The sequence below is a fragment of the Arvicanthis niloticus genome, chromosome 24 (assembly GCF_011762505.2).
Source record: "Arvicanthis niloticus isolate mArvNil1 chromosome 24, mArvNil1.pat.X, whole genome shotgun sequence".
Taxonomy (NCBI): domain Eukaryota; kingdom Metazoa; phylum Chordata; class Mammalia; order Rodentia; family Muridae; genus Arvicanthis; species Arvicanthis niloticus.
The window spans coordinates 37,128,918-37,153,843 of NC_133432.1; the positions used below are offsets into that span (position 1 = coordinate 37,128,918).

General features: G+C 44.0%; 1 protein-coding gene and 1 pseudogene across 1 annotated transcript in view; one reads left to right on the forward strand and one right to left on the reverse strand.

Annotated features, from left to right (window-relative positions):
* LOC143438134 (vomeronasal type-2 receptor 116-like) overlaps window positions 1-7,460 on the forward strand; it is a 59,035-nt pseudogene extending 51,575 nt beyond the window's left edge.
* A 3,795-nt stretch (window positions 7,461-11,255) lies between these two features.
* The window catches only part of Cers4 (ceramide synthase 4), a 36,524-nt gene continuing 22,853 nt past the window's right edge, over window positions 11,256-24,926 (reverse strand). The window contains exons 2-11 of the mRNA XM_076923724.1: window positions 22,834-23,007; window positions 19,852-19,969; window positions 18,474-18,592; window positions 18,141-18,198; window positions 17,270-17,320; window positions 16,463-16,555; window positions 16,089-16,217; window positions 15,479-15,585; window positions 13,263-13,419; window positions 11,256-13,169 (exon numbers count right to left, since the gene is read on the reverse strand). Coding sequence (XP_076779839.1) covers window positions 12,993-13,169; window positions 13,263-13,419; window positions 15,479-15,585; window positions 16,089-16,217; window positions 16,463-16,555; window positions 17,270-17,320; window positions 18,141-18,198; window positions 18,474-18,592; window positions 19,852-19,969; window positions 22,834-23,006 — 1,182 coding nt within the window. The 5' untranslated portion in view covers window position 23,007 and the 3' untranslated portion in view covers window positions 11,256-12,992. The remainder of the gene's footprint in view (window positions 13,170-13,262; window positions 13,420-15,478; window positions 15,586-16,088; window positions 16,218-16,462; window positions 16,556-17,269; window positions 17,321-18,140; window positions 18,199-18,473; window positions 18,593-19,851; window positions 19,970-22,833; window positions 23,008-24,926) is intronic.

Here is a 24,926-nt window from a genome sequence, read left to right on the forward strand (position 1 = left end):
AACTCCCTGAACCATGAAGATACTTTTTAAATTTTATATTTCCAATTTAAGAAAGAGAATTTTCTTATCTATTGTATGTAACTAAAGCATGTTCATTACCAATGTGTAAATAAATGATATGGTTTTCATTATTGACATTATTGAACATACCTTCAGGGTGAATTTAGAGGTTTGTATCAGAGAACCATTTAGCTGTTACTTTTGAATTTATGGTGATGTACAAGGGTGTGGTTGTGGAAGTAGAAGCCCCTCACCTCATGGCAGCTAGGTACAAAAATAGAGGTAGGATTAGGCCATTGTTACAATATGCCTCTCAATGACAAACCTCCAATCACTAACTTCCTTTCCTTTAAAAAATATTTGTGTTTATTTTTCATTATTTGTATGAATACACAAATATACAGCTGTTGAGTGCAGGTGCTCATGGAGGCCAACAGAGGCTATCTGATCTCCTGGATCTGGAGTTACAGGTAGTTTTGAGCCATGAAATATGGGTTCTGGAAACCAAATTCATCACCTCTGCAAGAGTTCTCTCTTACATGCTCTTACATGCTCTTAAACTGGGTCATTTTCCCAAGCCCAAGGTCTCTCCACTTAAAGGCTTTACCATGTCCAAGTCATAGGTTAAAAGTCATCACCATTAAATGGATGTGTCATGTACAAGCAATAGCAACATCCAGCTATCTATAGATACAAAAATTATGTTTGTTAATGATCCAGTTTTATGAACGATATGATTACTAGAATAGTAGGCAAAAATCAGAATTATAACTTACACATATCTAATTTTCCTCAGACCCCCCAGTCTGTATGCAGTAAAAGTTGTGGTCCTGGATTCAGAAAATCCATCCCAGAAGGAAAAGTGGCCTGTTGTTTTGACTGCATTCTCTGCCCAGAGAATGAAATTTCCAATGAGACAGGTAAGTGTGTGCTGTATAAAATTTTTCTACTTCTAGTTAAGAGTCTCTTTTCTTTATGAGGATTAAGGGCATCTGAACTTAGATTCTCACATTTACTGCAAACACTTTATATAATGAGCCATCTCCTTGGCCCAAGTTGTTTATTAATAAAAAAATGAATGTTAAGCAAAGTGTAGTAGTGCACACCTTCTGTATTCAGGAGGCAAAGATAAGCAGAACTCAGAGTTTACAACCAGCATGGTTTACATAACAGGTTCCACGACAGCCAGGGCTACAAAATGAGAACTTGTTTTAAAAATAATTTTATAGCAAATAATTTGCCTTCCCACAGATGTCTTTGATTGCTATCCCAGGGCTTAGAGGACTTTCATCAGTGCTCCCTGTGTCTTCTGAGGCTATGTACAAGACACAAGAAATGGCTAGGTGCTTTCACACTCACATTCACACGCTATCTAATTCAGGTTTCAGTACACAAAAGGTGATTGGCTGAAGTGATTTAAATGTGATAGTTAAAATTCCTTTCTCTTTCTTACAATTCTGGGAAGAGCGAGTGGGGGGGGGGGTTGAAATGAAACAGACAAAGGATGTTTTCAGATTTTTCATCACCCTGAAGTCAGAGCAAGTATTTCCCTAATGGATGTTTCTCCAGATATCTCTGAATATAGTCAAGGGTAACAGATTTTCAAATATCTGTGGTGGAAGAGGGAAGAAGGACAAACATGATATGCCACCCTCATTCTTAGCATTCTCACACTTGTCTCCAGGCTTAAAACATAGGCAACTCTCCTTACCTAAGACTCAAAGAAGTATCTAAAAATATTTTCACCTGTTTTTAAGGGAACCACTTTTCATCTCATTCTGTGAGTTTTAATTCCCCACAGTGCTGAACTCCACAAGTTTAGCTGAGAAATGCTGCCCAAAACAATAATTCCATTCTCAGCTGGGACCCCCACATAAGAATGAAGCCATATTTTATTTGAAAATGCAGTTAGTCCAATTGCTAAGGTCTCTATAGTCTATAAAGTCTCAAAACTGTTTAAAAGGCCAAAGTTCAAAGTCTCTTCTGAAACTCAAGACAATCTCTTAAATATAACTCCCAGTTAAATATAAGTCAAAACTCTGATCACATATCTCCAACATAAAATGACACAAAATATGCATTACCATTTCAAAAAGGAAGAAAAGGACCAAAGTAAAGAAATACTGGATCAGTGCAAGACCAAAAACTAGCAGAGCAAACCAAATTCTGCATTCCCATTTCTGATGCCAAAGCATTTTTCAGTACTCCAATTCCTTCCAGCTTTGTTGTCTGCAACACACTTGTCTTTCTTGGATTCATCGCACAGCTGGTCAGCAGTGTTCCTCAGAAGATATCCCACAACTGTGGTATTTCCAATATCTTAGTGTCTCCAACACAATCAAGACTTCACCTTCACAGCTCCACTCAGGCCCTCTTTGGGCCTCAATTAAGGGACACCCATAAAACAAACCTGGTAATTTCCTTAGCTATGGAAGAAGATTCCACAGCTCCTTTCATGGATTCTTGACGCTAAATCCAGAACCATGTGGGTGAAACTGCCACCACTCTGCTAATTGCTGGGGCTGGAACATGGCCCCATCATTCAACTACATCTTCATTTGCTTTCTGTTGTTACTGGTTTCATTCATTGCTTGAGCTTTTCCTTAATTTCTTTCCACAATTTGGAAGCTTTAGCTGGGTGAGATCTTTCCCTGAGGTCTCCACTTCCTTTATTGAGTTAGCATCAGGCTTTTCTTTAAATGTATTATCTCCTTGAACACTGGTCTTAGTGCCATTATATTTTCTGGTGTTCATCACCTCCTCAAACCATACAATTTGGTTTTTTTCCTTGCTCAGATTACTCCTTTTCATTATAGATCTGCATAAGGGTGGCCACTAATAACCACACAACAGTCAATACTAGACTGTCTTTATATCTCCTCTAGCCATGCCATTAATCTAAGTTTCTTAAGTTTGGCCTCAGACAGATTTTTTTTTTTTTTTTGGACAAATCGAGAAAGCTGCCACATTCATCTCCAAAATATCACAAGAACAGCCTCTAGGCTAGTTAGTAATATTCCTCTCCTGTGAAGCCTCTTGAGCCAGGACATCATAATCTACATTGCTCTCTGCACCACTGTCTTCCATGCTCAAACTAGGATGGTACCTTAAGGTCTACTTAAATCACCCAACCACTGTTCTGGTCCAAAATCCAAAACTCTTCTACATTCCTACAACAAACATTGTTAGCCCAGACACAGCAATACCTCACTCCTGTTATCAACTGCTAACTTCATCATTATTCCACTACTGTGACAATCCACAATGACCATGACAACTCCTATAAAAGAAAGCATTTAGTTGGGGCTTGCTGAGTTTCAGAGCTTTAGTTGATCATCATCATAGTAAGAAGCTTTGTGGCACACACACAGACATGGTGCTGAAGAAATAGCTCAGTTCTACGTCTGGATCTGCACACAACAGAAAGAGAGCCACTGGGCCAGAATTTGTCTTTTGAAAGCCTCAAACCATACCCCCAATGACACACTTCCTCCAAAAATACCACACCTTCTAATCTTTCTCAAGTAACTGTCATTCACTGATGACTAGGTATTCAAATATATGATTCATGGGTGGCATTCTTATTCAAACCACCACAACACACATGGCGTGCAAGTAGAAACTGAAGACAACTGTGGGAGATCAGTTCTCTCCTTTCGCCTTTTTGCAGGTCCAGGAATAACACTCAAGATCTCAGGCTTGCAGAGCCAGTGCTTTCCCCAACTAAAGAATCTTGCCAATGCCTCCAACTGAATAATTTTGGTTAAAAACTCCCTCCCCACTGGCACCCTTCAGCTTCTACCTGAGTATGTTGATGTATACTGAATTATAGTTTACAGCAGTTCCTGTGGATGTTTAGAATGTTCTGTGGGCCCCTGCATTCTTAGTACATGGGGCAGACTTTAGAAACAGGAAAACCAAGTTTTCTTCTTTCTCAAGCACAGTGGTGGTGCTGATGGTAGTAGTAGAGGGTCATGGGAGATGGAGTGTGCGTGCATGTGCACACATGCATATATCACTCTTCACCTTCTTTGTTGAGACAAGATCTTTCACTTAATCTACAGCCTGCTAATTTTGCTACACAAGCTAGCTAGTAAGCTTGAGAGACCTTCCTGTCTCTGCCAAACCAGTCTGGAGATTATAGGTGCTTGGAGTTGCACTTGTATTTTTACATGGGTGCTGGGAATTGAACTCAAGTCCTCATACTTACATGACATACATTTTACTAAGACATTTTCTCAGCCCCCTCAGTGAATTTTGTCTATGATCTATTCCCTCTTTGTCCCACTTTAATAAGTAACTTGACACAGGTGGCACCATGTCCCTTCTCAGCATCTACTTCATACAGAACATCAGAGTCTTTGAACAGTTTGCTTCTAGGGCCTGGCATTCAAAAATATTTTTAAGATGTGTTCTCTAGTAGTTTTATACATAGATCCTCCATATTCCCCTCTCAATTTTATGTCATCTTTATTTTTTGTTTGGTCATTGTGATTTTACAACCCACCAAGTCTGATTAGTGCTGTTAAAACACACATCTACTAGAAAAAGGTTGACTTACCAGGAACATCCCAGAAGGAAACTGAATTTCCTTCCCCCAAAGCAATAAAGTCCTCTATAGCCTCAGCTAGAGTGGAGCTCATGAGCCCATCCCTGGCCTATATGGAAATGTTAGCTGTCCTGATCTTATGCAGGTCTTCTTCAGGCAAACACATCCACTATGGGTTAATGGGTGCAGCTACCACATCATGTCCAGAAGATAGTCCTGCAGCATTCCTCTTCACCATTTTGCTCTTACACTCTTTCTACCTCCTCTTCAATGATGGCTTCTAAGCTTTGGGAGGAGGGATAAGATATACATATCCCATCCAAAACTTTGGTTTACTGGGGTTGTTTCTGGAGTTTCCCTTTCTCTTTGGCTTTTTACCCTAGAGTGGAGGGGAAGTGACATCTTCACTTCCTTAACATTTTGTTTGGTGGTCTATGTTGAGGTCAGCTGAATCTTTTGTAAATCTAACATTTACTATCTTTTAACAAGCTATAGGCTAAAGAAGAGAGAATTACAATGGGGAGATGGCTCAGTAAGTAAGGTACTTACACATAAGCATGGGAATTTTGGTAAATTTCTAACAATTATGAACCTACTTTCTCACCTAGGGCTTCTGGCCATTGGCTGTCAAGGACAAAGGGTAGGCAGGGGGAAGGGGCAGGATCGAGAGGATGTGAGTACAGATGGACAGATTGACTTCTCAAATCAGCTTTAGTGAGACAGGTCAACTTTACTTGGGGTGAAAAAGGCTATATAGATCTTGGGGGAATGGGTAGGAATTTCAAAGGTGGATACATATTAATTGATAAGGTGGGAATGTCTCACTTATATGAAGCAGAATTCCAAGAGCCTGCCAGGCAGGTTCTTGTAAGGAAACAGGAAGTTGAACCTATAAAATGGCCATAGACTACGTGACCTTCCTCAGAGGTGTTTTGGAGTTACAGGCAGTAAGGGCTAAAAGGTGAGCTTTTCCAGACATGGACTGCACCCTTAATAGCAGGGTCTTCCAACAAACAATCACATAAAAATCCAGGTGTGGTGGTGGCCTGTGCCTATAATCCCTGCACTGGAAGAGACAGAAATACAAATCTTAGTACTCCCTGGCCAGCCAGACTAACCTAATCAGCACTCTCCAGAGAAACCACATATTATAAAGCAAAATAGATGCCTCATGAGGAATGTACCTTAAGTTGACCTCTGGATGCCACATGTACAAATACAGCATGCATACATATTCATGCACACATATGCACCAGCACAACTATAAATATTCACTTATACACATACAATATAAAGACTCCAAGATTGAAAACATCACTGCTCAAATATGGCAAATGACACTAAATTTGTTATTTTGCTAAATTGAGAGAGTGTTGAGGAAAGAGTCCATGAGAGAGGGAATGCATGTACCATAATACACATATGGAATTGGGGAGTCAGTCATCACCCTTCTATTTTGCTTGAGACCATGTCTCTTCACAGATGCATTAGCTAGGCTGGATGTCCCACAAGCTCCCAAGACAAGTTCTGTCTCTGTCTCTCATCTAACCATAGGGGTGCACTGGGATTAGAGACATTTGTGTTGCTAGATCCAGCCTTTACATGGGAATCCAAACTCACATCATCAGGCTTGTGCAACAAGTGCATTTACCTGGTGAACCATCTGTCCCCAGCCCAGGGAAATGCTTCATATGGAGGCAATATTGTAACCAAACTGAAGCTGTGTAGTATAAGTTCCTAAGTTTTTTAGAAAGGGGAAAAACCATGCTATCAGAATCTTCAAACCAACATATAATTGAATTAGAGAAATCATAACTTTGTCCATGTCACAATGTAGTAGTCACATTATTCCCTGCATAATGCTCTTTCATTTGATGTCTGAAGTAACAAAGGAAGGCTATCAGGCTAACCTATTTCAATAAGGGGGTGAAAAAGAGAGGATATGAACAAAAGAATAATGAACATGATATAACAAAACTGCTCATTTTCACCAGATGTGGATCAGTGTATGCAGTGTCTAGACCATCAATATGCAAACAAAGCACAAGACCACTGCCTCCAAAAATCTATGACCTTCCTGGATTATGAAGATCCAATGGGGATAAGTCTGTCCTGCATAGCCTTGTGCTTCTCTGCACTGTCATCTCTAGTTCTTGGCATCTTTCTGAAGCAGAAAAACACTCCCATTGTGAAGGCAAATAACCGCACTCTCAGCTACATCCTGCTCATAGCCCTTAATTTCTGTTTTCTCTGCTCTTTTCTCTTCATTGGCCATCCCAACACAGCCACTTGCATCCTACAGCAGACCACATTTGGAGTGGTGTTCACTGTGGCTGTTTCCACTGTCTTGGCCAAAACTATTACTGTGGTTCTGGCCTTCAAGGTCACAGCTCCAGGAAGAAGAATCAGGTGGTTGTTGGTAACACGGGCACCTAACTTCATTGTTCCCATCTGCACCTTGATCCAAATTATCTTGTGTGGAGTCTGGCTGGGAAACTCTCCTCCCTTCATTGACACAGACACACACTCTGAACATGAACAGATTATCATCATGTGCAACAAGGGCTCAGTCACTGCCTTCTACTGTGTGCTGGGATATCTGGGGGCACTGGGCCTGGGCAGCTTCACCGTGGCTTTCTTGGCCAGGAACCTACCTGACACTTTCAATGAAGCTAAGTTCCTGACATTCAGCATGCTGGTGTTCTGCAGTGTCTGGGTCACCTTCCTCCCTGTCTACCACAGTACCAAGGGAAAGCTCATGGTGGCTGTGGAGGTCTTCTCCATCTTGGCCTCCAGTGCGGGACTTCTAGTCTGTATCTTTGCTCCTAAGTGCTACATCATTTTGTTAAAACCACAAAGGAACTCTATTCAGGGTTACAGAAACAAAATAAAGTACAGTTGTAAGACTTAATAAATTCTTGTTAATTTTTCAAGTTAGTACATTATTACATTCTCATACATGTATTTTGTCCCTATTCATCCCCCTCACAAACTGATACCCCCGTCCCTGCAGTCTCCTCGTGTTCCTTATTCTTAAAACAATCATTGTTTCTTATTCATATATATGTTTCATTAACGCTCCTCTTTACCAGCTCCCTCACTTTCTTCCCTTTCTTGGCTACTTTCTACTTTTCTGTTATTGGGGAGAAAAAGAGAATTAATGTCAGTTGCCTATGGCATTTATACTTATAATCATGGCTTAAGTCACATAATTTAGCAATTTCCAAATCCATAATTTTTCTCTTAAATGTCATGACTTTATTCATTTTTAAGGTTAAATAAATGCCACTGTGAATATATTCCATATTTACTTTATCTAGTCATCTGTTGATAGATATTTAGCATTCTTCCTGTTTTAGCTACCATACAAGTACAATAACCATGGGATTGCAAATACCTCTGTAGATGTCTTCTGGATCTATACACCAATAGTGGTATGGTTAGATTCAATGGTGGTACTAGTTTTAATTTTTTTGACTAACTTCTATAATGTCTTATACAGTGGTTTTAAAAAAAAAAAAAAACCCTACAAACTGTAACAAAAATGGCAAAGGAAAAAAGATAAGGTGTTAGCTCAGCTTTCTGAGGTTTCAGACTTTGTGGAGACTGGCAAAGAGATCAGTGAATTTGTAGTGCTTACTTTCCCTATTGTCTAAACTGTTGATAAAATTCACCACCACATCTCCAAAATCCAGAAGAAACATATAAACCAGAAGATTTGTAATCTACAACACAAAACACAGGGAACATTGAAAAGGAAAGCAACATTCTGAAATAGATAAAATATCAGATGAATATTTCAAAGTTTTCTTGTAAAAAAATGATCAATAACATGAAAGTGGATACTCAATAGGAAAATTAATCTAATGCAGGACCTACAGAGAAAGTCATCAATATAAAAGGAAAAGACAGCAAGAGAGATGAAAAATTCAGCAACATAAAAAAAAAACTTAAGCAATGAAACTGAGAAGAGGAGAGACAAAGGGGTTGAAATTAAAAAAAAAAAAAGCAAAACAAGAAAAGCATAGGGGGAAGCATGGACAATGAACACAAGAAAGCAGAAGACTATCAGGATGGAAATGGGGTGAGAAATAATACATATAGATATCAATAAGAAAAAAGTAAATGATCATGACCACAATGTCCAAGGAAGACCAGACCTAAGAACCCATAAGACTAGTGAAGTAAACACCAAAGATACAGGAAATCCATTCAACAACATTAAGGCAGAAAATTCCCCAAGCCCAAAAGAAGAAACCAACATTCAAACACAAGTGACATTCAGAACCCCAAATAGCTATGACCATGGAAGAACTTCTCCATACCATCTTATAGTCAAGATGTCAAAAATACAAAGCACAAAACCATTAAATTAAATTGCCATATAGGAAAAAACACCAACTCAGCTACAAAAGCAAAGCATCAGAATACCATCATCAACCCTGAACCAAAAAGTCATGAAATGATGTATTTTAAGTCTCAAAAGCAGATAACTGCCAGGCAAGACTAGTATGCAAGTCAAGTGGTCTTCTGAATTTGAAAAGAAATAAGGACATTTCAACATAAACACAACCGAAGGAGTTTCTGACCACCAAGCCAGCACTGCAGAAGACACTAAACAAATACTGTAAGTAACAGAAGAAATTTCAATCACAAGACCACACAGGAAAGAATGGATTTCATGAGCAGACTAGCTGAACAGAGAGCTGGAAGGAGCCTATTACATTCAATAAAGTAAACCAGATGCTTAATGTGGGACAATATAAAGAACAAACAATAATCCAAACAACAAAAATGACAAAAATTGGTAGATGTTTCTCAATAATAATCTACATGTAATACAATGAAGAGATGCAAACTGGTTGACTGGATTAAAGTAAAAGGAACTCTATAAAGAATGCTGGAAGCTCACCACTTAACAGAGGTGCCTAAGAAGAACGTGGAGGACTAGCATGAAAAGACTCTGTATGGTATTTCAGTGAGGTCATTACATATTTGTCAATACCTACCAAATGTAAGACACAAAATATGAACCCCAGTTTGGTATGATGGTATACACATACAATTGCAGCAGTCTGGAGGCTGTTGGGAGGGTAAGTTGAAAAGTAGCCTGGGCTACAGACAAAATCCTGCATTAAATAAAAAAGAACAAGGAGGAAATTATGAACACTAATGTGAAGTGTGGACTTTGGGTGAGGATGTGTCAATGTGGATTGCACCACATAAAGCACTGTGATGGAAAGATGCTGATGATGGGAGAGGCTTACAGATGACAGGTGAAGGGAGCAATGAAACCTCTCAGTGTTCTTATAAACTTCAAACTCTAAGTAATTTTGAAACAGGGTTACTTCGTGTATCTCTGGCTGTCCTGAACTTAGCTCTATAGATCACGCTGGCCTCAAACTCATAGAGATCCACCTGTATCTGCCTCCCAAGTACTGGAAGAAAAGGCATGTACCCCCACCACCCAGAAACAAAATAATTCTTATAAAATGAAAATAAGCCGGGCGGTGGTGGTGTATGTCTTTAATCCCAGCACTTGGGAGGCAGAGGCAGGCCGATTTCTGAGTTCGAGGCCAGCCTGGTCTACAGAGTAAGTTCCAGGACAGCCAGGGCTATACAAAGAAACTCTGTTTCGGGAAAAAAATACTAAAATGAAAATAAAATCTATTCATATATTTAAGGGGAAAAAAAAAAAAACGAGATCCAACTCTATGCTATCTCCAAGAAACACACCTCACTGATAAAAATGAAAAGATGGAAAACATTCTATCAAGAGCATTAAAACCTAACACACCAAATGTTGAGGCTCCGACTTCATAAAACAAACACCAAATGGAAAAATTGGTCCCTGATACTAGTAGGTGAATTCAATACTAAACTTTCATGTAGACAGGTCATCCAAACTAAAAGTTAAAGAAGAAATAGCATAGAGGAAATGGACTTTGCATATACAGAATATTCCATTCAATCAATATTAACAATCATATGTGGCTATACACATTCTTCTTAGCAGGAAATGGTGCCACTCAAGTGAGCAAGTCTTCTCACTTCAATTAATGTAATCAAAATACTCCTTAGAGGCCCATCGCCCAGGTGACTCTAGATTTCATCCACCTGACAATGGAGGTTAACCATCACAACTACTATGTTAAGAATCCAGAATTACTCTGTACTGAGATTATTAGTAAGGTCAGTGTGCATTTTAAGTTTTTTGGTCCTATATTTTTATGTTTATATAAAAAGTAATGGGTTTCATAGTGACATCTTCAAAAACATGAATCATTCATTCATTCACTCATTACTCTTCCTGTGCCCCTCCCCCTTTCTGGTTGGTTCTTTTCTGTTTCCATGTCACATGGATTACATTCTTCAACTCTCTTATCTTTCTTTTTATCTTTTCTTTCTTTCTTTCTTTCCTTCCTTCCTTCCTTCCTTCCTTCCTTCCTTCCTTCCTTCCTTTTTCCAGACAGGGTTTCCCTGTATAACAGCCCTGTCCTGGACTTGCTTTGTAGACCAGGCTAGCCTCAAACTCAGAGATCTGCCTGCCTCTGCCTCCCAAGTGCTGGGATTAAAGGTATGTACCACCAAGACTGGCCCGTGACCCCTATATTTTCATGACCTATAAACATATAAATGCAAACACACACACACACACAAATATTAATCATTTGAGTCTAAGTTTTGCATAAAAGAAAACATTCAGTATTTTTCTGAGTGTGTTTTATTCTACCAAACATGACTTCCAGTTGCATCCATTTTTTCTGCAACTATCATAATTTATTCTTTACAGAAAAAAAAATCCATTGTGTCCATGTATCATCATACCTCTATGCATTTCAACTGCATTTTTGGTTGTGATTGTTGCTTTTCTAGTTGATACTCCTTCCCAGGCTGGCCTCAAACTTATGATCTTCCTGCCTCAGCATCCAGAGTACTGTGATTTCAGACTTGTGGCCACGCCTTGTTTCCATCCTTCAAGTTCTCTAGAAGCTGCTTCTCTTGTCAGTGACCCTCTGCCTTCCTTCTCAAATACCCTTTCCTGTTCTTTCCCAGTTTTCTCATCCATGCACTATCTACAGCATTTTTCTCTCTTTTTTTCTTTTTTTTTTTCATTTCTCCCAATCCCGCCTTTTCCTTTCCTATTGGTTGCTTTGTCTTCCTGACTCTTTCACAAGTCTCTATGCATTCTCTCTACCAGTGTCACTTCTGTTTCTCCTAAACTGTAATTCTCTCAACAGAAGCCACATTTCTCTTCCTTTTTCCCATATTTCTACAGAAGACAAGAATCTGTATTCCATCTCACCACCCTGCTCTGCACCCAGAGGTGACTCTCATTCTTGCCCCATCCCTTTTCCATCCATTTTTTTGCTGTTTCTATCTCAGATGTTGGTCTAGTTTTCTCTTCTGGAGTACTTGTTTCTTCACACCCACTCCCATCATTTGAGACTGGGCCCTGCTTTGTATTCCAGGCTTATATGTTCTTCCAGTCTATTGGCTTCTTCCTCTCTGGTGTTAAGTGACAGTCAAGAGTCGCATGCCAGGATCTGCTCTTTGTACCAAGAGCCTTTATTTTTGGATATCCCCTGAGATGACCTCTTCTCCCCTACTCTCTGCTTCTCTTTCTTCCATGACACTCGGTTCCTCTTGCATACTCCCAAAGATGGCATGGTCTAACCATACATGGATCCTCTGACTTTGATTTCTGAGTTAAGTACCACTGGTCACCCAGCCTCCATCTTGGCAGAGGATGTTTTCCTATAGCTCTCCTGAAGACAGTGACCTCACACCAAATCTTTGGTCTCCACTGTCCCAAAGGGTATAAAGACCCCCAAGGTGGGCTGCAGATTGCTTTAAGCAAGAGGCTACAGGGACATCCACAGTTTTTTGCTCTACCCTTCGGCTTGGACCGCAGACAGAGAGGTTGCATCTAAGCTTAATAATTTCTTTCCCAAAAGTCAGCCTGTATCCACTAACACCAATGTCCTGGAGGGCTACTCTGAAGGAGAACAAAGTGAAGGCACTGACTGAGGAGCAGGGAGTAACTTCATGCTGTGGTGATATACAGTCAAGAGTGGACATAAACCTTGATGTGGCAGTGAGGAATCCTGTCAACAGAGTGAGTAATAGACAGGAAGAGCTGTGAAGGGAATTCAAGCTCTGGGGCAGAGAGTTCATCGCTGTTCAAGTTCATTGGTCCTTGGAGCCAAGACTCCCCACAGTCCCCAAGCTTGGGGGTCACTCTGGCCAGATGCAGAGTCCACTGTTCTCCCAGGTTCTGTCAAGTTGCTCAAAGGGATAAAGTGAGAGGAGCAGATGGGAAACAGATCATCAGTCTTCTTCCTACCTTTAGGTAGGGCCTCCCTCTCTCCCAGAGTTACCAGCCCAACATCCGGATATCCACAATGCTGGAGGCAACCCCTCAACGTCAGTCCAAGGTTGTCTATGTGGCCCGGGTGTGCCCATTGGTCAGGCATGTTGCTACCCGGCTCCGCGGGCCATTGGTAATGGCTGTTCCAGACCCTTGAGCCATCCCATTCTTCAGCTGCGGACCTTCAGAAACTGCCTCGTCACCACTGGAGTCTGATTCTTCCACATCACTACGAATGTCCTTGTTCATCTGTAAAAAGAGATAGGGCCAGAGCTCAGAAAAGAGTGAGGAGGTCTGGGCCAGGGAGGGGTCCTGGGAGCTGTCCCTGTCAGGCCTCCATACCTGACCCTTCCTCAGGAAACTGAAGAGCATGCGCAGGATGAGGCTGAACCAGTACACATGAAGAATCTGTAGCATCATCAGGAGCACAATAAAGAAGTAGTAGCCAAAGAAGGGGCCTGAGTTCTTGATGGAGTCAAACAAAACAGTGTAGATAACCCTAAGGCAGGGAGCAGAAAGGAGTTTCAGCAATCGGTATAGCTCCTTGTTCTGTGAACTTGTGTAGATTCTGTGATCCCAAATTTTCCTGGTTCCCCCATCCTTAGATGGTACCTCTCACCTGCTTACACTAAGACAGTGGAACATACGAGTTTGTCAACTGGCCTTTCTAAACTACAAACGCCAAGGCAGTACCTAGTATCCCACAGGCCTTTCTCAGTGACCCTGTATGGTTACTCATCTCTCCTTAGATACACAATGGCTCTTTGCATTAACCTGAGACATACCTACTCATCTCACAGAAACACCAAAAGCCATTCAGAAACAATGTTCCTGAACCTGCTGTTCCTGTACCTCCACCCTCTTGCCAGCTGTCCCCAGCACAGTCTTTGACCCCAGCTCTGATAAATACCAACTCTTTTGCAACGTCACAGCTCATTTCCTACACACATCACCATCAAAACCAACCCTGCTGTTATTTCAAATGCGAGAAAGAAAGATCCAGCCACACACCCTTGATCAATCTTTGCCCCCAGCTACTTCATATCTTTTCCCCTCGAATCTCTTGTGCCTTCTAGGAGTCCACACCTCGCCCTCCTCCCTCCTCCACATTAATCTCCCTCTTTCACCTCCTCTTTCTCCTCCTCTCCTTCATCCTTCCTCCACACTCATCTCCCTTCCTCCTCTTCCTCTCTTTCTTCCCTCTCCCATTCATCTCCCTTTCTCTTCTTCCTCCACACTCATCTCTTTCCCTCTTCCACATCCTTTTTTCTTTCCATCTTCTCCATTTTTCTTCTTCCTCTCCTCTTTCCTTTTCATCTTCTTTCTTCCACCTTTTCCCCCTTTACAATTTTCCCCTTCCTTCTCTCTCTTCCTTCCCACTCCCTGTCCTCGTCTCTCTCCGCTCACCAATCCTGTACCTCACAGGCACTAGACAAACTCTCCGCCACTGAGCTTTGCTTCACATCTCATAACTTCTCCATCAGTCTCCAACAAACACCAGAGAGCTCCAGGATTTGGCCGGTGTCCATACCTTACCCCCAGGTGACACTGTCCAGCCTCCTGCTACAAATGCCTACAAACTGGCAACTCCTGCATTCACACCCCACCCTTCTAGAAAGCTCAGCCTGACACGCCATTCACCTCCCCTGTGTCTGCAAAGGAGCATAGGCTGCACAAAACCAGCACAAGGCAGCTAGACTCTTGATGCCTCCCGAGTCTCTCCTAGCCCTGATGGTGTCTCCTCAATCTGGTCTCTTCTCACACGCTCTGGTTCACCTGCCCCAACCTCACAGCATCTGCCTTCAACTCCCCATGGCTCCTACCTCCCTTCAGATAACAGCCCATAAGATCCTTAATGACTTGCGCTGGTCACCTACCTGCATTCATCTTATCCTCTTCCCTGTTGCAACCTCATGAACTCATTTCTGTTCTTCCAATACTGGAACAGAGTCTAGCCTCAGTGCCTTAGCATATGCTGTTCCCTCCACCTGGAGCATCTTCCTCTGTGAGCAGTATGATTCCTGAGGCCCATCCATTCTCGAAATACAATGGCTATCAGTGAAACGTCCCTTAAGAGATATTCATCCGAGGCCAACTACCTACACACCTGCTTCCTGCAGTCTCCCAGTTTTACTTCCTCTTCAGTGCTATCGCTGCTTTGTGCCTTGTTTCTGCTTGTTTGTCTATCTACCCCTTTGATCACCCACATTGGTTAGCTCCAGGAGGACAGTCATCTGCATTGCTCTCTTTGACATTTCTTCACCCTCTGACACATTCTAGGCTCAACAAATATTAAAAAAAATATATATATATATTGACTAGACAATCTTAGCAACTAGGCATTCAAACAGCTTCCTCCTCTCTCTTCCTGTTCTGGGAGTATACTGAGCTAGTGCTGTGCTCAATTTTCTGTTTCTCTTACCTCTGTGCCTTTGCATATGTTGTGCTCTATAAAAATCCCAGCCAACACCTCCAGTTCACTGAGGTAGGGCACCAAGGGTAAGGCCTGCCAGGATCCTGGACACACCCTACCCTCTCCCTAAACCCTCAGGACTTACTGGGTGGGGAAGAATATGAGGCGCGTGTAGAAGAAGACTATGGCGAAGATGATAAAGAGAATATCACACCCTCGCTGAAAGCGGGCATAGTTGAGCATTTTACAACCCTGGAGAGAAAAACAAAGAGAAACAGGCTTAGGACCAAAAACCTATGGAAAGTGGTGGATCAGACGAGGGAGACAATAAACTATGGGATGAAGGCAAGTGAACTGAGGTAAGGCCATATGTCTAGAACTACCTAGAAAGGATAAAGAATGAAAGAGTGGCAAAGACAAGACAGAATATTTCATCTCCAGGGAGACTGGGGAGTGGTACCTCTAGTCCCTGAAGGGCTTGGAGGGGTAGGGCCTCATATAAAGGAGTCAGACAGAGATGGGGAAGGGACTTCTTGTCCCAGAGAGACCAGGAGGGGACAGGCCTTATGTCTCAGGGAAACGAAATAGGGAGGGTTGAGCTTTCACCTTCCAGAGAGGTCGAGTGGGTAGGGCCTTATCACCCTAGCAGATTAGGAGGGGCAAGGTCTCATCAGATACCCCAGTTGTGGCAGGGCCTCCTCTCCATGGTCAAGAAAACAGCAGGGTTGGCAGGGAAAGTATAGAGGTGAACCCACCTCCAGCAGGTAGTCGGCACAGTCATGCAACCACAGTACCAAAGAGCCAATGCGGAGCCCGTTGATGCTGTAGGAGAAGACTATCAGTCCCACAGTCACGAAGTGGTGCACCACCTGCTCCTTGAAGTCCTGCAGAAGACAGTGGGTCACCACCAAAACAAGCCTCTGTGTGTCTGGATCACCACATGCCTGGAGCAAGCCTTTTCAGAAGATCCGTAAGGCCTCTAGACCCCATACCTTCTTCGAGGAGTCAAGGACACCTCAGGGTACATACAATGTTGAAGCCAATTCTTCCCACTTCAGGCCCTGCCCAGAAATTGAAAGTATCTCCCTCGCACAATGGTACCCACACCTCCAGCTGGCTCATAACTCACCTTGCGTTTGATGTCAAAGGGCAGAGTGATTAGCAGTGAAATGTAGAAGCCCAGCTCCAGGAGGTACCACCAGTACAGGGCCAAATTCAGGGTCTACAGCAGAGTAAGGGAAGATTAGCTGTGAAATGTGGAGGCTCCTACCTGAAAGGGACTTGGATGGGGATTCTCCAGGTTGCCCAAAACCTGGACATTTGAATAATACATGAGCAAAGAATGCACTCCCCATCCCTGGAGGTAATCAAGAACAGTGGTCTAGAGCAGCTCCTGGTCTTATTTTCCTCCCTCTTGACCCCTATTTCTTCCAAAGAAGAATCAAAAATAGAGTTGGGAGTGCAGTGTCCTCACATCCAAGAGTCAGAGAAGAATGGGATCTCATGACCCAGGGAGGCCCCAAGAGGTGGGGATTCATGGACCAGGGGAGTCGAAGCAAACCTTCAAATCCCAGGAGACCAGGAGATACTAGGCATCATAGCCAAAAGAGTTTTGGAAAGTTACAAGGACTCAACTTATCTGCCTGGGAGAATAAAGAGGAATGAGGCCTTAGATCCTAGAGAGGCTGTGAGAATCAGAGTCTCAAGTACCATGAATACTAGAAAGACTGGGCCCTCAGCACCGAGGCAGGTTATGAAAGGCCAGGCTTCATCACACAGGCATGTAGTGGGGGAAGAGCCTCATAATCCAAGCAGGTAAGAAGGGTAGGGCCTCATCATACAGGCAATTAGTGGGGCTGGGCCTCGCCAGCTAGACAGCTTGGCTCTTGTGCCTTGACCACAAGAACTGAACTTCTCCACAGTCCCTGCCACTCACCTGATGTGGGTAATTCTCCCAGCACAATGCCGGTGTCCACAACCATGACTCCTGTGACGAAACAAAGAATCTCAAGCTCTCCAAAGGCAAAAGTCAACCTCCTACCTGGTTCTGAATATCCACTACCAGGGCTTCCACAGACTTCTGGATACCAATTCCATTCTTCCCTGCCTTTATTTTACTTTTATATTTATATTTTATATTTTTCACTATGTAGCTCGCATTGCCCTCAAGTTCATGATCCTTCTGCCTTCAACTCCTGAGTGTTAAGTCTCATGGTTGGTTTTAATCCTCAACTTGACACAATTAAGAATCACCTAGAAAGGTGCTCTCAATGAACATTTGTCTATATTATGTTGGTCTGCAGGTGTGCCTATATGAGAGACCTTCTTAATGGGGCTGAGATAGAAAGAACCATCTTCCATGTGGGTAGCACTATTTCCTGATGTGGGCCTTAGTCTAGATAAAAGAGTGTGCTGCACACTGACATACATGCATTCCTTGCTGTCTATTCCTAATTATGGATGTATCCAACTCCCTCAGGCTACCTCTCCTGCTATGACAGACTGTACCTAGAACCATGAGCTAAAATATAAAATAAATCCTTTCTCCCTTGAGCTGCTTTTGTCAGGATATGCTATTATAGCAACAGAAAACAAAAACAAAACCTAGAATGGCATGCTCTTTTCTTCACTACAGCTCAGCCCTCCTCTCTCCTCCCTGGTTCCAGCTCTGCCTCCCAGTCCTCCCCAGCAGACTCATTCACTGCCAGCTGATGGCCAGCTCCTGGTCCACACAGTAGGTCTTCAGTAAGCACCTGTGGATGCTTGTGGGGTAGGGGGCCTTCACTTCTACCCTCAGGTTTACTCACATGGTAGAGGACAGAGGTGCCACCCACGAAGGAACACAGATAGAAGACAAACCTCCAGCTGCAGAAGGAGAGGAAGCTAGTAAGGCGGCTGTCAAAAGAGCAGTGTCCAGGACCCAAGGTGAAGCCTCGTCTGACAGGGAGACTGAAGGGGGTGTGGCTCACATCTCAGGGAATCTGGGAAGGGAAGGACTTCAAGTACCAAGGAGGCTAGGAGGGGAAGCCCCCTTGCCTGGACAGGCTAGGAGAGGCAGGGCTTCATCATCTAGACAGGCTAAAGAATGGGACCTAATCATTTAGACAGACCTTACAGTCCCCCCTGAACCCCACAATTACCTGGCTTCACAGAATTTCTTGGACAGGGAAGGCCGATCCTGGTTCCGACGTCTCCTGAACCAGCGTTGAGTCTGCCGAAGCGTGAGTCCACACTGGGAAGCCAGGAGGACCATCTGGGTCTGAGAAGGGAGTAATGAAGGGGAAGGATTGATGAGACAGGCCCAATGCTGGTTTCCTATCCTTTCTCTCTGGTCCCACTTTGATTCCCCACTGAAGCTTAAGATCTTTCCCACAGAGGAAAGAGAGGATGGGTAAGGTGGTATCTACTTCAGTTCCTGTTTGACTTCCTGTCTTCACTTCCCTCAGAGATGGACTGTTACCTGAAAGTTTAAGCTGAAAGGAACCCTTTCTTGCCTCCCCAGCTTGCATTTGGTGTTTGCACTACAACAAGCAGCAGAGTAGAACACTACCCTAGGCAGGCATTCATCTCTCTTGATCTATAGAAGCTAGTCTGTATCCAGCCAGGGCACACTGGCATCACTTCCACCTTACCCAACAGGACCTGTCCCAGACCAGGCCAACTGGGCTGCCACAGCATGGATGGGAATGGAGGCAGAGCCACGGGGCTGCTTCTGACATTCCAGACACTCCACTGGAACAAAAGCATCTTGTCCCTTCCCACAACTGGGAAGAAACCTACTCTTCAAAATGTGATCCCAGAATCTGTTTGTTGAGTGACCATAAGGTTGATGCTCCAGACTAAGAACCTTCATATGCCAGGAAGGCTCACAGAGGTAGGACCGCATGTCCCAAGAAGTCTGGGAAGAAAGAGCAGGGCCTCAAGCCCCAAGAAGCCTAGAGGTACAGAGACTCATGACCCAGAAAGGCTGGAATGCCAATTTCAAACTCTGGAGACCCTGAGAAGGATGGGACCTTCAAGCCTCAGGGAGACTAGGAGAGGCATGGCCTCATGTCCCAGGAAGGCTAAGAAGGGACAATTTCAAGCCTCAAGACCTTGAAAGAAAGTAACTGTCCCCCAGGTCCCAAAGAGACCAGGAAGGGCAGAGGTCAGATACCCAGGAAGCCTGAAAGGGGCAGATATCCTTGGCTCAGGAAGATGAGGGATGGGACTTCAAAACCCAGGGAACCTGAGACTAGGAAGAGTAGCCTCATGCTGGGAGAGAAATGGTTTCAAGCCCCACAGAACCTGGGAAGGACGTGACTGGTCCACTAGTCTCTGCACAGCAGTAAGGGGTGGGGTCTCACAAACCAGCAGACAGAGGAGCAGAGCCTCACATACCAGGGAATCTGTGGATTCAAGTTGAATGTAGAGTGTGTCAGAGGTCCCTGTGCCACATCTAATAAGGGACACATACCACTTCTATGGCTGGGTCCCAGGGCGATCACCAAGCAGCTGTCAAGAGGATATGGGGCTCACCTCCACTGGACTCTCCTTCATCCTGAGGAAGTATTTTTCCAGCACCGGGTTGGGCTTTATCTTTCTCCTGATTGGATCCTGAACACCCATCCACCGGCTCAGGGGCAAGGCCACAAATCTGAGTGTAAGGGAGACAGAACTCAGTAGAACTCAAATGAAGGGAAGTGACTGTAACAGGAGGAGACTGAGAGAGCCTGAGGCTTGGGCCAGCCTCATCAATATGTACGGTTCAAATCTATCTGAAAAGAGGGTTTGGAAGCCCTGAGCCAAAATGTCCATGTGGGCAGGACAAAATTTTCTGCCACTATTCCCAGCCTCAATCCCTCAAGTCCCAAAGGGATTACCTGTATACTGCATCAGACCAAACCTAAGAAAAGACACTAGCTTTGTCTTCAGGAGAGATGCTCAGGCCAATTCATTGGAAACCCAGGAAACAGGTTGAGGAAACACCTATCCTCAACCAGAATGAAGTCTTCTCACTACCTGTGTCCTGGAGAGCTGGGTCTCAGTCTCTCTGCATCAGGCTCCTCAGGGGAGAGGCTAGGCATGCTACCTGTTAAGTCTGATACTCCACTATCCTTCCTACAGCAAAGATACCTGGTTAATCAGTCCCTATACTGCCTACAAGAGGGTTCCCCAAGACAACAAATGGAAACTGAACATCAGCTCTTTAAGGAAGTCAACCCCTTCCTTAAGGCCCGTCTGAACTGAGCTTCCCAGAATTCCTACAGGCCCAGCTGATCTTACACATTGTCTATTCTTAGTCATGTTACTAAACCTTTCTGTATCTCCATTTCTCCTTCTGTAAAATGGGAGTAATAATAGTACCGTGCCATATATTGGCATCAAGCATTGAGTTAAGACACACATATATCTTAGAGCTATATATGAAAAAGAAGACGCCTTCAAAAAGAAGTTTATGAGGGCTCTGGGAAGATGGTTCATTTAGGACATGAGTTCAAATCTCCAACACCAATGCAAAAACCTGGGTGTGGCACGTCTGCCTGTAACCTCATCTCTCTGGCAGGTTGGGAGAGGAAGACAGGAGGATCTTTAGGCGTGCTTCCCAGCAGCCTAGCTCCAGGCTCATTCAGGGAACCTACTGAAGGCGCTAAGATAGAGAATGATAAAGAGCATCTTGATGTCCTCTGACCTCTGCATACATACACATACACCAAATTCACCACGCGTACACACACACACACACACACACACACATACTTTTTTTTTAAGTCTATGAAGTAAATATAACTTCAGTGAATGCTCCTTGGGTCCCTGACATCCTGTCTGTGTGCCAAGAGCCAAGAGCTCAGGAACCCCTTGATGAGTGGGAACAACAAACCAAGATGCATTTCTGGTCAGGGATAGGACCTAAAAAGGGATCCTCCTGAGCTGGACCAAGGGCTCTAACCAAACCTCCTGTAGGAGTCCTTAGAACATAGCCTCTCTCTCTCCCTCTCTTCTTCTCTGTCTCTCTGTGTCTCTGTCTCTGTCTCTCTCTCTCTTTCTCTCTCTCTCTGTTTTTGTTTGGTTTTCATTTGTTTGGTTTTGGTTTTGGTTTTGGTTTTGGTTTTGGTTTTGGTTTTTAAGAGGGTTTCTTTGTGTAACAGCCTTGGTTGTCCCAGAACTCAATTTGTAAACCAGGCTGGCCTCTAACTCAAAGAGATCATTCAAAGAGATCCTCCTGCCTCTGCCTCCCAAGTACTGGGATTAAAAGTGTGAGCCACCACACCTGTCTCCCCCTTACTTAATGTTTTTAAGGTTGGTTGATTGATTGATTTGATTTGATTTGATTGATTGATTGATTTTACATGAGTACACTGTTGCTGTCTTCAGACACACCAGAAGAGGGCACTGGATCTCATTACAGATGGTTGTGAGACACCATGTGGTTGCTGGGAACTGAACTCAGAACCTCTGGAAAGTAGTCAGTACCCTTAACCACTGAGCCATCTCTCCAGCCCCAGAACATTGTCTTAAAAGAACTGCAGAGGTGTAGAGATGTGTCTCTGTGAAAGGCAGTCACTGATGTGGATGGCAGGAAGTGCATGCTGACAAGAGCCTGATATAGCTGTCTCCTTAGAGGTCTGCCAGAGTCTGACATATTCAGAGGCAGAGGCTCACAGCTAACCACTGATCTGATCAAGGGGTTCCCAATGGAGAAGTTAGAGAGAAGACTGAAGGAGCTGAAAGGGTTTGTGGCCCCATGAGGAGAGCAACAATACCAACCAACCAGAGCTCCCCAGGGTCTAAACCACCAGCCTGGGAGCACATAGGGAGGGACCCATGACTCCATCTGTATATGTAGGGGAGGATGGACTTGTCGGGCATAGGAGGGAGAGGAGATCCTTGGTCCCATGAAGGCTGAACACCGAGTTGGGGGGTGGAGGGGATTTAAGGGTGGGGAGGTAGGAGTGGGGGTAGATGGGGCATATTTCATAGAAGCAAGAGGAGGGGGGGATGGGATGGGGGTTCGTGGGTGGTGGGGGAATGGGGTAAGGGGATAAAATCTGAAATGTAAATATAATATCCAATAAAAAAAAATTAAAAAAAAAAAAGAGAGAGAAGTGGCTCTGTGGGCAGAATGCCTGCCTAGCATGTACAAAGCCCTGGGTTCCATGCCCTGCACTGTACAAACTGGGAGTGGTAGTGGGAGCCTGTCATCCAACTCTTAAGAAGTGGTGGCAGGAAAAAAGATGTTCAAGGGACTAGAGAGATGACTCAACAGTTAAGAGTGCTTGCTGTATTTCCAGAGGACTGTAGCTTATATCTCAGCACCCACATCAGATGGAACCACCTGTAACTCCAGGTTCAGGGGATCTGCTCTCTTTGGCCACCTGCATGGTACAGACAGACAGACAGACAGACAGACAGACAGACAAGCAGACACGCGCGCACACACACACACACAAGCCATGAACACGGGCACACACACATGTGCATATAGATGCAGGGCTTCACCAGCCACAGAATGGCACTCACCTCTCAAAGACGAGGCGTACAGCCACCATGACCAGAGCCACTGGCAAGGCAGCAAACACATGGTGAGGGTGGGCAAACACCAGGCCATCACGGTCTTCCAACTGTGCCCACGTGACATTGGGTGGTAACCAGTATGTCTCCTGCCACAACCACTCACTCAAGCTGAACACCATGCTGTGGATACACAATCAGGTAAGCGCAAGTCAACTCAGCTCAAAGGGAGAGTCCAGTAGGAGGGGCTGAATCTTCAGAGACACAGAGCATTCTACTCTGAGGAGAATGCGAGAGTAGAAAAGGGGGATACTGGAGAGATGGTTCCGTGGTTTAGAGCACCGGCTGATCTTCCAGAGGATCTACACAGCAGCTAACAACCATCTGCAACTCCAATCCTGAGAGAGCCAACGCCCTCTTGCACAGATACACATGCAGGCAGAGCATCCATCTGCATTCCCATGGTTTGAATGAAAATGGCTCCATAGGCTCAATATTTGAATGTTTGGTCCCTGGACTGTTTAGGAAGTTAGGAGCTGTGGCCTTGCTGGAGTGATGTAATGACACTCCTCAAGTAGTGACCCAGAATAAATCTTTTTCCCCCTAAATTGTTTATGATACATGTTTTGTCACAGTGACGAGATCGATTCACTGAGGTTTGAAATATGCTTGTATGGTCTTGGTTTTGTTTTTTGAGGGGCTCAAGGTCACCCCCCCCCTTGGCTGCATAGTGCCATAGTGAGTGTGAGGTCATCCTGGGCTATATAGGACCCGAAATTGAATATTTGAATGTTTGGTCCCTGGACTGTTTAGGAAGTTAGGAGCTGTGGCCTTGCTGGAGGCGGTGTGTCACTGAGAGTTGGCAAAGCCCATTCCAGGCCCAGTGTCTCTCTGACTACTACCTGCAGGTCAGGATACAGACTCGCAGAAACTGCTTCAGTGCCGTTTCTGCCTGCTTGCTGCCGTGCTCCCCAACTCAATGAGAATGAACTAACCACTCTGAAACTGTAGGCAAGCTCCAATTAAATACCTTCTTTTATAGGTTGTCTTGGCCATAGTGTTTCATCACAGCAATCGAACACTAAGGCACACATAAAAATAAACACTTTTTTTAAAGCCAGGTAAGTAGTATTTCTGGTTTGTCTAAGAAACCATTTCCACAGTTAGATCCTGGAGGTTATGACCTATTCCATGTTTAATCCTTGAAGGGTTCACAGTGCTAGGCTGCAGCAAAAAGTAGGAAGAGCCTCTGGAGGTGGCGAGGCGCGTCTTTGCAGCTGCCTTTCCTGAGCCCGTCTTCTGCTGCTTTCGCCTGCTTCCTGGCCTCCGTGTCTCAAACTGCTCTACTCCACTACACTCTCCCACCGTGATGTAATGACACTCCTCAAGTAGTAACCCAGAATAAATCTTTTTCCCCCTAAATTGTTTATGATACATGTTTTGTCACAGTGACGAGATCGATTCACTGAGGTTTGAAATATGCTTGCATGGTCTTGGTTTTGTTTTTTGAGGGGCTCAAGGTCACCCCCCTTGGCTGCATAGTGCCATAGTGAGTGTGAGGTCATCCTGGGCTATATAGGACCCGAAATCGAAAAGATAAATCAAATTCACAATGGCAGGAAAGAAATAACAAATCAATAAGGAGAACTGTGGGTGTTACTCAGTAGAATACTTGCCCAGAACACAGGAGGGTCAAGCTTAATCCTCAGCACCCTCTCCCCTCCTCCCTCTTCAAAACACAAAAGCACTTCACGTGCACACTAGCACACACTGTTGTCTACACAAAATGCTATCAACATAAAATTCAAAATTAGGCCAAATAAATCTATGCTGCTGAGGTTGGTTGGCTTCCTGTGGCTACTCTTGCAAACTGGTTGTCTGGCAATTCTATATGTAGATCAATAGCTCCAAATGAATCTCACTGGGAACCAAATCAAGGTGCCAGGCTGGCCTCCCCTGGAGGCTCCTGGGAGAATCTGAATATCACCTTTTCCAGCAACAAAACTAAATTCTACATCTGGGCTATGGCCACAGCTCCTGACTAAGGGATTCTCGGCAGCCACTCTTGAGGGAGTAAGATGAAGAAGGGCTTCAGGGTTCCT